The following is a 13,386-nucleotide window of genomic DNA, read 5'->3' on the forward strand; positions in this document are numbered from 1 at the left end:
CGTAGTCTCTAGGGTTTCGAAAGCTCAGCGAGTTTCTGCGACATTAAAGCAGTGTGTGTTTTGCATTTTAACAGCGTTCCGTGCTAAAATGTTAGTGAGTTCTGGCGGTTGTATAGGCGGTGCTGGCCTAACATTCTTACGTGACTTGGCATGCGAATGTACATGCGACGACAGTAGTAGCATTCAGGTTAAAAATAATAATTTGTTTTCAGTGACTCAGTTTTCAGTGCAACTCGTTTGATTCGAAGTCTGTGACATGATCCCAACTGGGAAACACCTGAGAGAGTACGCAATGACATGATAAAATAACGAATTCTATCGGATATGAATTCTAGGCGGTGTTTGAAACATTGCGATGAGCGCTTTTTTATATATATTTCTTGACTTCTTTTACGTTTGTAAGCCCTGTGTGTTGGTCGTAGCGGCGCTACAATCGAGGAGCGCAAGTGCACCGCTCTACCCTTTATTGAACAAGCCGTGCGCGGGGAGAGGCCGCTGCGTACGTTTCACTTACGGGCACTGGGGTTTTGGGTTCCGCATTGGTGTGCACCTTATTCTAAAATTGTCTATTGTGTCCTTCATATATCCTCATATATCCTGTTTATTGTGTTTTATCTAACATGTGTTATCTTATCTAACCTTATCAAGATACACCTAGATGGCAGTGGACCATGGACGCCTAGGTCATGCAGTCTTCCTTTAGTTCCCTAATTCAGTTTGTCTTATCGGACGACCCTTCGCTTTTACCCTTACACACTTCTAAATCGCGCGTTCTTTTTGAAGTATAGAACATAATTAGCCAAGGATCTCAAACATTCCGTTAAGGAAATCCAGCCATCATCTGCCCTGCGTAGAACGAGCTGCATGAGCTTCCACTGTTATTTCTATTGTTCCAGGTCAACTTATTACCTTTATTGGCAACTATGAGAAACTGAGCTACAGACCAGTTTGTGTGCGTCTGTTGCACGATCCTTCAGGTGATTCAGGATTGTGTTCTATCCCCTCATTACAAACGTTGGAGTAGTGCTATTATGGTTTCATTATTACACAAGTACAGAGCAGTGCACGTGCGAGGACATTATCTCGTGGCGAGCATCAAACCGGCAGAACAATTTGTGGCAGAAGTACAGAGTTCGCAAGGTTGTGCAGCGTTTCACCCCTCGCATGGGCTGCATTCCTTCCCTTATCTTCATGGTGTCAGTGGGATGTATAGATATCGCTAAGGTAAACGAGGCTAAAGCTCAATGTCTTGAGTTCCAAAGGTTGAGTTACAAAGGTTCCCTGCAAACGCACGACTGGTTCTTTGGTGGAGACAGATACGGCAATGCGTAAGCAGGACATGAAAGTTAAGTGCACAGTGAGAGCATGCCTGATAGACGGAGCTCGCTGGGGAGCTAGACTTTCCGCGCATACTAAAGCGTCTGTTAGCACACGAAAACTAAAACACATTGAATTCTAAGCATGGTTCACACTAGTGCGTTCTGCTGCGTGCGGGCGCCTGCGTGCGTTGTAAGCAATCCGTTCCGCTGTTCACATACCTGCGTTCGAATGCGTGCGTCACCAAACTGTAAGCCAATGAGCGCCGAGCGGGATTCCCACTCCGGTTGCCGCCATGTTGAAAACAGTCTCGCAGAGAGAAACCTACTGTGCACGCTCGGAAGGCGGCCTCGCGATTCGTTCTCCGCTTGCGGGCTGCTGCGTGCGTCGGAAAAAGTTGAGCTCGGGCGAACTCCTTGCGTTCTGCTGCGGGAGGTCGCGCACGTATCTGTTGCCACGGTAACCACCGCCCGCACGCATCCGCACGCAGCAGAACGCACTAGTGTGAACCATGCTTTACAGTCACTATTACAACCGCCATAGCCACCTGCTATGCCATTGCAAGACAACGCGTCAGGTGGTGCTGGTGAAAAGGCTCGCCGTTGGCGGCCTCACAAGGGAGGGCAAGGTCATGACTGACGTCCTGGGGGAATGTGTGGCGGGGCCGACTTCTAAGGGAACTGTGCCAACATATGTCTGGAAGCCCGTATGATGGAAAACCCCAGACAGCACAGACAGCACCGGGATTCGAACTCGGGCAACTCCCAGTCTCGACGTGACATGCCGAGCACGGCCACTGGGCCACGCGACTGGCCACGCGAGCCACCACTGGGCCACGCGAGCTAGCACAACGCGTCAGATGACAAAAGCACAGTCGAAATCCAGGTATAGGCATTTCGTCCAACGCGATGACCACACGTTTTTCTTCCTGGTCATCCTCCTTATTCTTTTCTGTCCCATGCAAATGCAAGTGACACAGTGTAACTGTAGCACAACAATTTTTAGCCCCATCTTACACGATCTGCGTCACGGTTTACGTTAAACGCAGTCTTGTTCTCGCGATCGTTCGTTTTCTGTCTGAGTGATATTCTGAACATAACTGCCGTATAAGAAACAACATCCACCACCAAAAAGCTACTCACATTTAGAGCACAGACGACGTAGTCCACAATGAAGAAGATTATTGTAACCAGGTCACTCAGCTGAAAGGTGAAGTGAGGTGTTAATAATATGGTACTCGCACAAATGCGCTATAACGTTCGCCCGTGTACGCCCCCTGAACCACTTCCTTCCTTCTTTTTTTTTAAAGTATAATAATCATTATGCAGTGAGGGGTTGTAAGGCCTGATGCGCTATAACGCGCAAATGCGCTAGAACGTTCGCCCGTGTACGCCTCCTGGACCACTTCCTTCCTTCTTTTTTTTTTTTTTTAAGTATAATAATCATTATGCAGCGAGGGGTTATAAGGCCTGATGATATTTACGAGTTCGGTGGGGTGGAACAGGTGACGTATCCTGTTCTGCACGCTGCATAGTTTTTCATAATTACGCCTGTTCGATAATTTAGTGTGCGCGAGTTGTGCCCTAATAACACATCATCGCCAGCGCTTATTCGATACTGCGTCCTATAATCGGGAGAATTCTTCACGCGAAAGTTGCTCCGCAGTTCACATACGTTGATCGTGCCCAGTCTTTTCCCTTGCTCTTCATATTTTGTTTTGTACATAGCATGGCTCGGACAGTATATGCAAGACGTCAAGACACAGCATAGAGGCATACAGATGCGAGCAAACTTCGGACATGAAAGTGTGCAAAAATCGGTTAGCAATTGTCCTTAAAAAGTGTAATCCCTTTTCCTTCCTGTCGCATGCCATAGGGTCCTGTGTTCTAAGCTGTGTTCATGTGATGAATGCTGTAACTGTACTTATTGGAGCGTTGATAGCGCTGCATGTCAGAATGAGTGTGCACAAAAATGGTGATAATCGTCTAATGGGAAGCTATCCTAAAAGACAACCAGTCAAATAAACGGTTTTACAGTGATGTCATGCACAAATATGTGTATACATTCTCTCTCTTTCTCTCGCTTATGCATATGAAACCTCAGTTAAAATTCTAAGGGCAAAACGTTCATAGTTATAGGGTAGCAAACTGCATCCGTTAGCCCGTCTGTTTGTTCAACAGAGTCACAGGAAAACGGGAAGATTCCCTCCCGTCACAGCAAGACGTTACTTAGCTGCTCATTAAACTTTGACCGCTTTGACCGCCCATTTTTTGCATTATTAGGGAAAACTAAGGATATCCCACTTCAAGGGCATTGCAGAGTTAAGCTGTGTCGCACGATATAACGTGACAAGGCATTTTTGCTTAGTGGGAAATCTGGTTTTGTTTGGTGGAGAGTTAAGGGAAGAATATCAGGAAGAGAGCCGCCGGTATTTTTGAACGGACACTTTTTACTGGTTTTGAACCTTGTCCTGTCTGTTTCGTTGTGTCTGCCTCGGTAGCAGCTCCTATCCTCCAAACGCCCATTTCCACCGACGTCCCAAATCAACCAAAACCTCATTTCCTCCGAAATGATATTCGGAGTTTCTGGGCTTTCGGTTGATCTGAGCACGCGGGTGGCGGTGACCCATATCCCCCAAATGCTCTTTTCATCCGAACGCCCAGAACCACCGAAAGCGTGATACTTGAAAGGACACGCTTCCCCCGTTTGACAGGGAAAGGAGGAAGGGCGAGCGGATCCTAAGTGTGGGGGTATCCGATGTACAGCCAGAAGCAGAGCTAACTGGAACGCCACTTCGACTGGCGGAGGTAATGTCGGGGAGAGAGCAACCCTAGCGCCTCATACGAGAAATAAAGGCAAACAGTGTTTCGACTGTCCCACTGTTGCTGCTGGAGCGTCCGCTTTGCCATGAACTGATGACTCAGCATTACCCTCAGCTGCGGTTATCATCGCGATGTTTGTTTGTGTTTGCGGCGATTATGTGAAGTTGTATGTTGTATGAAGAGCTGATGCACGGCATCTATATCAAAGAAGCCTGAGCTTGGGTGGGTAGAAATGACACGACACTCGTTGTGTACAAATGAGATCGCGTTCAAGAAGTGATCTGAACGAAGAGATATTTCGAAAATGAATTTTATTCGTATGCACGTTGCTTACGGGAGAATCTCTTCGGAAGCTCATGGAGGTCCGCGTCATGAGGCACGGAAAAGAACATGATGGGAATGATATGTCCTGGGGCTGGAACATATAGCGGGACGGCGGAAAACACACAAACCTTAAGCGCCTTCTGAGGAGATTTACAGTACAGACGATATGTTGGTTTCATGCATTCATACTGCTTGCAAGCTTTTTCTTGGGGTTGTTTCAGCCGGTTAATAGCGTGTTTTCTGAACGTCTGAACTGTATTAACAGAAAGCATTAAATAAAAGTAAAGGAGGAGGTTTTTTTGTAACCTTTTTCGGGACCTGTGCCGTGGGCGCTTTGTTACTATTTGTTTTCCACTATCATGACCTACACAGTGCCTGGACTCCAGTCACTCATATGGAAAATACCTCTATTGGGATCGGGTCACTGCTCGAACGCGACCGACATCGATAATACCTTTCCTTGGCAAACTTCACTTCTGAGTCAGTTGTAAGAAGTACATTGGATTCCCGCACACCCAAGAACCGCTCACCCTTCCTCCTCTCCCTGACAAACGGGGGAAGGTGTTATTTCAAGTATCCCGCTTTCGGTGGTTCTGGGCGCTCGGATGAAAGGAGCAATTGGGGGATATGGGTCACTGCCACCCCCGTGCCCAGATCAACCGAGAGCCCGGAACCTCCAAACATTTCTTCGGATGAAATGAGCTTTTGGTTGATTTGGGACGTCGGTGGAAATGGGCATTTGGAGGATATGACGCCTAACCGTCTGCCTCAGCTTTTCCACCTGAAGCTCAAGGCTATTCTGACCACTACTACAATATAGACAAGGTTACTTGTCTTTTCCTTGTTTTGAGAGACTGGTTCTTCTTGACACCGTCCACATCATCGCCATGGTATTTAAAGGGCTAAGGGATGACGTGTTACAGGGTTCACGGGTGTTGTGGATCCGTAGCATGCGTGGATGGGAAAAATTCAGCTAGGCTTTTACGACTGAGGTGGACAACGCGTGTCCTTGAGGCGCTTTATTGGGGTGCAGGAGTGTGTTGAGTGGATGAATGCAGCTTTAACCCTTGAGACCTTCAACACGTCATCCCAAACCCTTGAAATACCATGTCAATGATTAGGACGGTCCCAAGAAAGAAAAACAGTTTCATTACGAAATATGGGTGACTCTCGTCCTGAGGCTCCTCCCTTAACATTTACTGACTGGTTCGCTGGATTTTTCTACCTTTCTATACGGGGTCTTTACTATTCTTATTATTATTATTCGTCAGATATTTTCTTTCTTTTTTTTAAATAAGCTGTGAAAGGAGCAAAAACGCCTTTTATGCCGGTGAGTTATGTTTCCGGGCAGGCGTCCTGTCGGAAACCGCTTGTAACTGTACTGGACGACTCATTAGCTAAAATTAATGACTTAACTTACTAATTAGATGTTTTCTCGGAAGTGCGAGATAGCAGAATTCAAGCCGATCATTCTTCAAATTCAAACACCCTGAGAAGCGAACGTACTTTGAGATAATAATTGCCAAATTGTGTTATGCAAATGAGCCCAAAACCAGAACTACACGCGCTGCTCGAGCGCGCAAAGTGCAACAGGCGTTCCACGTGAGAGGGCCACGCGTTTTGGAGCGATGGAGCTGATTGGAGTAGGTGCTAATCAGTCCCGGGATTTCGGGATTTGTTTTGACGAATACCGGTATTCCGGGATGGGATTTCCGGATTGAGATCAAACGGCAGCAGCGCGCTTACACAAGCTTTGACCACAAGCTTTACACTCTGCTGTTCCTTGTGTGCATTTTGTGTGTCTTTCTGCTCGGCACTCTGTCTCTACATCTGTACTCAAAACATTTGTCGTAGCTGGTTGTGTCCTTTTTTTAAATATAGCTTCTTATAAAAAACTGACCACCACCAACAACAACAACAAATAAATCGCGACTATGACATGGGCTGATTCACCGCTGGAGAGCAGTACACTACTGAGTCAGTAGAAACTGACTAGTCTTCTCTTTTATGGTCTCCTGAAATAAGAGGCTTCGTTTTATTCGTAGGCCGCGCCTGTAACGCCCATCCATTACTTTCATATAGTGGCCCCGAGGACGAAACAAAGCCTCAACTAACTCAAGTCCACTAATGACTATGAAAACATTCAAGAGACGGGAAGTCAATGCCCCCGGTTGCCTAATCTTGAAGAAAAAGATGATTTTCGGAACCCCGTATGATTAATTTGCCAAGCCAGTGGTTCACGTTACGTTTAAGATGTTCGTGGAGACCTCTCGTGGAGGTCCCAAGAATTTTCAGTGCCTGTCCACACCTCTTGCTGTTCGTGTCCAGTCGAACATTCGCCACGCAAGAAGTAAGACCCCACATTAGTTGAATCGCCGGAGTCGCAAAGCCTCATTCCTTTGAACAAAGCATTAAAACGTGGTGTAACGATATTGATGGTATCATTTGAGGTAGCTCTATAGTTCAAATTTCAGCTTATTTGCATAGCGAAATTTGGCAATTGATATATCAAGGTACGTTCGCTTCTCATGATGTTAAACAAGGATGATAGATTTGATTAATGACAGGCTCCAATTCTGCTATCTCGCATTCCCCAGAAAACATGTAATTAATAAGTTAACTAATGAGTTTTAGCCAATTAGCCGTGGAATTGTTGTATACGTCGTCCTACAGGATGACCGCCTTGCCGAATAACCCGCCTGCCGAAATGGTATCTGCGCTGCAGTGACAGGTTTTCTTATAAAGAAATATGTAACGAATAAAAAAAAAGGGGGGGGGGGGTGAAGAGCGTGGCACTCAGCGGAATACAATCCTTTATTGCGCGCAGAAACTCACTCAACAGCCTGAGAGCTACAGTGTAACGTGCGTGTTCCTTTAATCTTCCTTTGGGAGCGCCGTTTCCAGGATTGAGCGAGATAATCAGGATGAAAGAGGTGTTGATGGATGTACGGAACCTTTCAAGCAAAGCCCTGACCGTTCTTTGTTTCGATAACATCCTTTTGCGCAAGAAGAGGACTGGTGCTCGCAATGTTTGCTTTTTTGGCGCGTACACATTGCGTTCGAGGAAGGTTTCTTATCGTCACAGGAAGGTACAGGATATCGGGTAACGCGAGGGTGCGTGAACATTCTGGAACGATGCTACTACAGCGGTAGAGCTGGGATAGAGGTGAAATCAACGTCATCCGTCAAAGATAATTAGGTGCATCCCTAAAAGGCCTTAGGATGAGGCGTCCTACCTGAGCACCGGTAGCACCATATAAGGTTGGCGATATCGACCGTTACCCGTGACTTCTTCCGCAACTTTCAATACGGCTTGCAGGACCTCGCAGGGGTTTATTTTCGAGTAAATGTATATTATATGCTCCTGCAGTGCGGTTATGAGCTCCGAGTTTGTACCAAGCGTCGCGTATAATAGTGAGTTTTATTATATCGTACGCTACCGCGTTTGCATCCGTAAGGGATATAGCATCGGTGGTTCTGCGCACGCGCAGAACATTAAGCGAGCTTTGCGCACTGCGCAGAACCATCACGCTATCCCTTACGTACGCAAAGGTGACAGCGTACAATATACTAAGACTCACTAATATTCTAACTTATTGAGATGTAGGTTTTTGCATCACGACTATCGATTTCTGAAACAAGACTACGTCGCATTAATATACGCCTCTAGAAGTAATAGAATATTGTATTATAAATGCAGAGGTATACACTCAGGTGCAACGTGTGTGCAGATAAGCCTAGGTCGCATCTGCACACGTCACGCGCTGTCTACTTACCGGACGTATTTCCGGTGACGCACGACGACGAATTTTTGTAATTTAAGGGCCATCCCTCACTTGGCGCGCACGATTTTCATGTTCCAACCACAGTGCCATTCCCCCGCCCAAATCAGACGAAAACTCAGTACCGTCCTCAGTAGCTCAGTCGGTAACGTGTTGGCTTGCTGAGCTCAAGATGGCGGGTTCGATCCCGGCCGAAGGGGGTAGCAATGTGGGGGAGGTAAACATTGCTTCCAGCACCGTATGTCGGCGATTTCCGGCGCACGTCAAAAGAACCTCAGGTGGTCGAAATTATCCGTAGTCCTACCCTGCGGCACGTGCAACATGTCGCCACACTGCGCAGACAAACCTTACGTGTAACATCACGGTACCATTATTATTATTGAAAACTCAGGAGGCGTGGCCTTTCTCTGTCACCTTATTGGTCGCCGGTGTATCGTTCTCGCCAACTCTCGCCGACGTCGTGAAAGAGACCGGCATGGCAATTTTTTTTGTCTCGACGTCTTTCCTCACCAAACGCCGGAAATGCGCGTCTATTTCCGCCGCCAGCTGACGACGTCGCGTCGGGCGTTGCCAAGTGAGAGCTGGCCCTATGTCTACAGCAAAAGAGTGGAAATTAAGTCCGCAACCGGTCCGCAGCCGCGGCTTCTGTGCACAACATTTCGGAAACCGCCATGTTGACATCGGCTTAGCCTGTTCCAAAGTGGGCGGTCTAAGTTTGCGTCGCTATATTTATTTTGTTACGCAGAGTTTAATTGCCACTAATTCCCTGTAGGTTTATGTCGCATCAATGCGAGTCTCCGCAGTTTCGCTACAAATTGTCTCTATACACTTCGTTACCCGTACGATTCGTAGGATGCCTAAATTATTATTGTTATCATTACGGTTAAATTATTATTATTTTACCTTTCCTCTTTTCTGTCTATCAAACATATCACCCCCCTCCCCCTAAATTATGCCCTGCTTTACAAGCAGCGTCGGAAGTAGAGGTAATTCTTTTTGTCTGTCAAGAGGTGGCAGATAAGGTGACAGGTGTAAGATATACGCATGGTATTGTGTGTGAATTATATTCATGTTTTGCTCAACGTTATTTATTTTCAGGTGTCCATACACAGTACGCGCGACATAGAATATCGCGAACCACGGCTCCCACGGATCTGAGGCAAGTACATTTACCGCTTCGAGGTTTGTCCTAGTAAAAAGGCGCCGAAGAAGCACTCCAGTTTTATCAGTATATTTATCAAATACCACTGCTTTTTTGGTGTAAGGCACGCTCCTTCACAGCCTGTTATCACACTTTACGATGCAAACAATGCGTTTCCAGTGTTAAACTTGGCCATTGTTTACCTAACATTTATGGAGTACTTGATGCTCACCAGTTTGTTCTAGTCTAGACGCTTTAATCGTATGCCGTGCGTTCTGCTACTACAACTCCCCCACCCCTTTTTTCGTTTTTCCTTTTTTTTCTCACATGTGACCTACATGACTTATCGTCACTTCGTTCCCATATCACACATCTATAACTCCCTCACGTGAAGTGATAGGGTACCGCACCCTTGCGGTGCGACTTCGACATAATTATCATTGTCCTTTTTTTGTTTTTTGTTTTTTGTTGATGTTCTTATTACTTAGCATGTCTGCTGCAGTAGGGATTCATTTATGTGAGGCTGGTGACTTACATCTTACAGAAGTCCTACGATATACTCACCGCATCTGCAAGGATACTGAAAGATAACAGGATGTCCAGCAGTGTTGTCAAAGCCACGCACATCACCCAGGGTAAGAGAAAGAAGCGGTTTTCCTGCATGATAATTGTACAAAGCGTATCAGAGGTACACAGGTTGATAAGAGACGCCGTTTTAGGCGCGAGATTCGCGTAATGATTGCAAGGTAAGGTTTCTTCCCGACGTCTGCATTTCCAGCAGTTCGTACCGAACATCGCGGGGGCAGCTAGTATCGGAACCGAACACTGAGAGAACTAAATGAAGAATACAGGTGGTCAGTGCAATGGGCGAGGAATACCATGCGCGTGGCAGCTCGATCTCCGAACATGTTCAGCAAAGGGCTGCCCTCTAAAAACTGAACTTCACCGCATAGCACGCTCTGCGCCAACCATTGCCACGAATGAGGTTATCTCTTCTGCATTCGAAGAAAGAGGGGGGCGTACGCCCTTTTGTGTCAATTTGGATTAGAGCTCTCTATTAAACGTTTAAACGTAGAAAAGTTTAAACGTTTTCTTAAGAAACGCCTTTTGTAACACGTTTCACAGATTAAACGTTAAAACACGTTTGAACGTGTTCTGCTAGATATACGTTCAACAGCACATATGCGTATTTAAACGTTTTCCCATGATACGTTTAAACGTTTTCGTTTGCATAAATGTACAGCGGCACGTATACGTATGTAAACGTTTTCCTAGGAAACGTTTAATCGTTTTCTTTTACATAAAACGTCTCACGGTACGAATACGTACGTAAACGTTTTTTCAGGAAACGTTCCCCCTTTATTTTTTCCTTTTAGGGTTACTATAAGCGGTACACCACACGTGCGTTCCCTTGCGTGTACGGTCCCTTATTGTTCGTTATTTGTATGTGTTACGATGACCACGAGGGTTATTATAAGGAAGAAGTGAACTGGAAATTTTCGTTCTTTTTTTCTTTCCTCCTCTAAACACTACAGCTTTCCTTGAAAGACAGTGCAGGGTATCCTTGAAGTGGCATGTTAGTTTGTCCAGCTCATTTGTAATCGTCTTATGTTTAATAAAGAACACTCACAGCGCAGGGCGCATTTTATTCCGTTTCTTGGTGGTATAATAGAGCGTTGCCATGACTTCGTTCGCAGCGTACACCGAACTCCGCTCTGCGTGCACTGGCATTGGGATCGATGACACTCCAAAAACGGAGCTCTATCTCATCGACATCGTCCGGCAGAATTACAATTTTGGGTGTTACCCTTTTCTCCATCCCAATTTGTTCATAACGGGAGGTGTACGGCTCTTTGTGGGAATTCGCGTCGGTGCATGATGCCACAAAAGTCGTGCTCATCCCTTTTTTCCCACTCTTGCGCAGGAATGATATCATTCGGGACAGTAATTGGCAAGTGTTCTAGTTTTAGAGTGCAATAGTGCCCAGCAAACCACTAATATCCCCATGACATCCCTACAAGGTCGTGAACGCCCTGAATATCTGGGCATCCATGCGATATCTGTAGGATGTTCCAGAACGACATTCGCGTTTCGGTTTTACCTAGTGAATAACATGTGTCTCAGGTACGTCTGCAGGATATCGCGCTTTGGATGCTTGAAAGGAAGCAGCCTGCAGTGCAGGGATATCCATGGAAGATCCGGTATACTATATTTTGAGCACTGATTCAACGTCAGAGGAACATCGCCAGGACGTCACCTGGAGATATACGGATAAATACGTGATGTTGGACATGTTCGGACAGCAACGTTTTTCTTCAGCTGAGAGCAAGCAAAAACTTCTGTGAACCTTACTAGATATCGGGGAACAAGTAGAATCATTATATATTTCTATCGTTCGCGTGCTGCTATCCGTGCAAATTATTGATCTGTGCCCGTAACACTCGTCAAGCAACAGAGGAATTCGATCACTTTTACAGCTCCACTCAGCAGGTAAGCACATTATAGACAATTGCCTGAATTAAAAACATGGGAACCAGTAGGAAAGAGCAGGTTACATGCTTCAGGCTGAAGTAGTCGCTCAAGGTCACAATCTTCCGCGTTGGTCTTTTCACCAAAATACTACTCGTGTAAAGAAGATAAATACGGAATTTTTAGTATAAACTACCCAAAAGATTCAAACGTCATCACCGTCATTACGAGCTGAACATGTTTCAAACCGTAGTGAAACACGTCGGTTTGTAATGAAATTTACGACGAAAATGAACACAAATAGGGTTGCTTGAAAGCCAAATATGAACTGAAGTAATAAGCTACTTATAAGCAAGTGAGAAACTGGCGTAGTTGGTAATTACTGATGAGAACCATGGACGCGCCAGGCATAACAGGGACAACTTCTGTCTCTGTCCCCGTAATGCCTGGCGCGTCCATGTTTCCCATTAAATAGCTTAATAGCTTAAAAAAATTAAATTGCTTAAACAGCTGTCCAAAAGGCTTTCGAAAGGCATTGCGTTTCGCATTAACAAGACGTTTAAACGTTTCACCTTGACATAACGTTCAACCGCTTCATTTTAACAAGACGCTTAAACGTTTCACATTAACGACACGTTTAAACATTTGGCATAACGTTTGGCATTCAACAAAACGTTTAAACGTTTCGCATTAAACAAAACGTTTAAACGTTTCATAAGGAAAGGCTCTCCCGACTATACGTTAATCTAAACGGCGTATAAAACGTTTAAACGGAAACACTTTAAACGAAAATCGGAAAAACGTGTTAGATCCCGAGCCCTAATTTGGATACATGATAATTGACACAAAAAGGCGTACGCCCCCTCTCTATGCGGCGTGCTATGCGGTGAAGTTCAGTTTTTAGAGTGTGCGTCTTGGTAGACGCCCATTGGCTACTACGGTGCAGTAAACGGCACAGATCAGCACTGGGGTTGCCACCTGTCCGGATTTCACCCGAACAGTTCGGAAATTCAAGGCTTGCGCTCGGTGTCCGGGTGAAAGTGGAATCCGTCCCTAAAATGTTCGGAAATTAGCCAAGTCGGCGAAAAAACTTGAGTGTTTCGTTTGCGTCAACGTTGCCGAAGGTTGACCGATAGCTGAAATGAGCAATCAATGCTACGTTAAGCCACATGAAGATACTGATGAGAACCTGTCATCTAGAACCCTCCCTACCGAGCGCTCAGCTTTCAAGTCTCAAGAATTTGATATGGTCCCTCAAAGTCCACTTTGTCCAATGAAAGACAAGGCAAAAAATGGAAGGAGGCGTCACTGGGCGCAATACTAACAGCACCCCATATAACCCATACGTCGAGGTGATCGCTTGAGCGACGTGTTGTAACAATTAAGAGCCCGCCAATCACGACGTTGCTTTCAGCGGCCGTAGCTATGGATACGAGCAACCACCTCCCGCATGGGCAACCACTCGTAGCCAAGAAAAATCTGAGTATCAAAATCGTCTTCGGGGATTGGATACCATGTTGGCTGGTTGCTG

At 45.8% G+C, this 13,386-nt stretch overlaps 1 protein-coding gene across 2 annotated transcripts in view; it reads right to left on the minus strand.

Moving 5' to 3' along the window:
- LOC135396128 (uncharacterized) overlaps window positions 1-13,386 on the minus strand; it is a 214,018-nt gene that overhangs the window by 20,464 nt on the left and 180,168 nt on the right. For both annotated transcript variants that reach the window (XM_064627165.1, XM_064627166.1), the window contains 2 exons: window positions 9,951-10,043; window positions 2,460-2,519 (listed from right to left, as the gene is read on the minus strand). In XM_064627165.1, coding sequence (XP_064483235.1) covers window positions 2,460-2,519; window positions 9,951-10,043 — 153 coding nt within the window. The remainder of the gene's footprint in view (window positions 1-2,459; window positions 2,520-9,950; window positions 10,044-13,386) is intronic.

Source organism: Ornithodoros turicata, chromosome 5 (genome assembly GCF_037126465.1).
Source record: "Ornithodoros turicata isolate Travis chromosome 5, ASM3712646v1, whole genome shotgun sequence".
In the NCBI taxonomy this organism is placed as follows: domain Eukaryota; kingdom Metazoa; phylum Arthropoda; class Arachnida; order Ixodida; family Argasidae; genus Ornithodoros; species Ornithodoros turicata.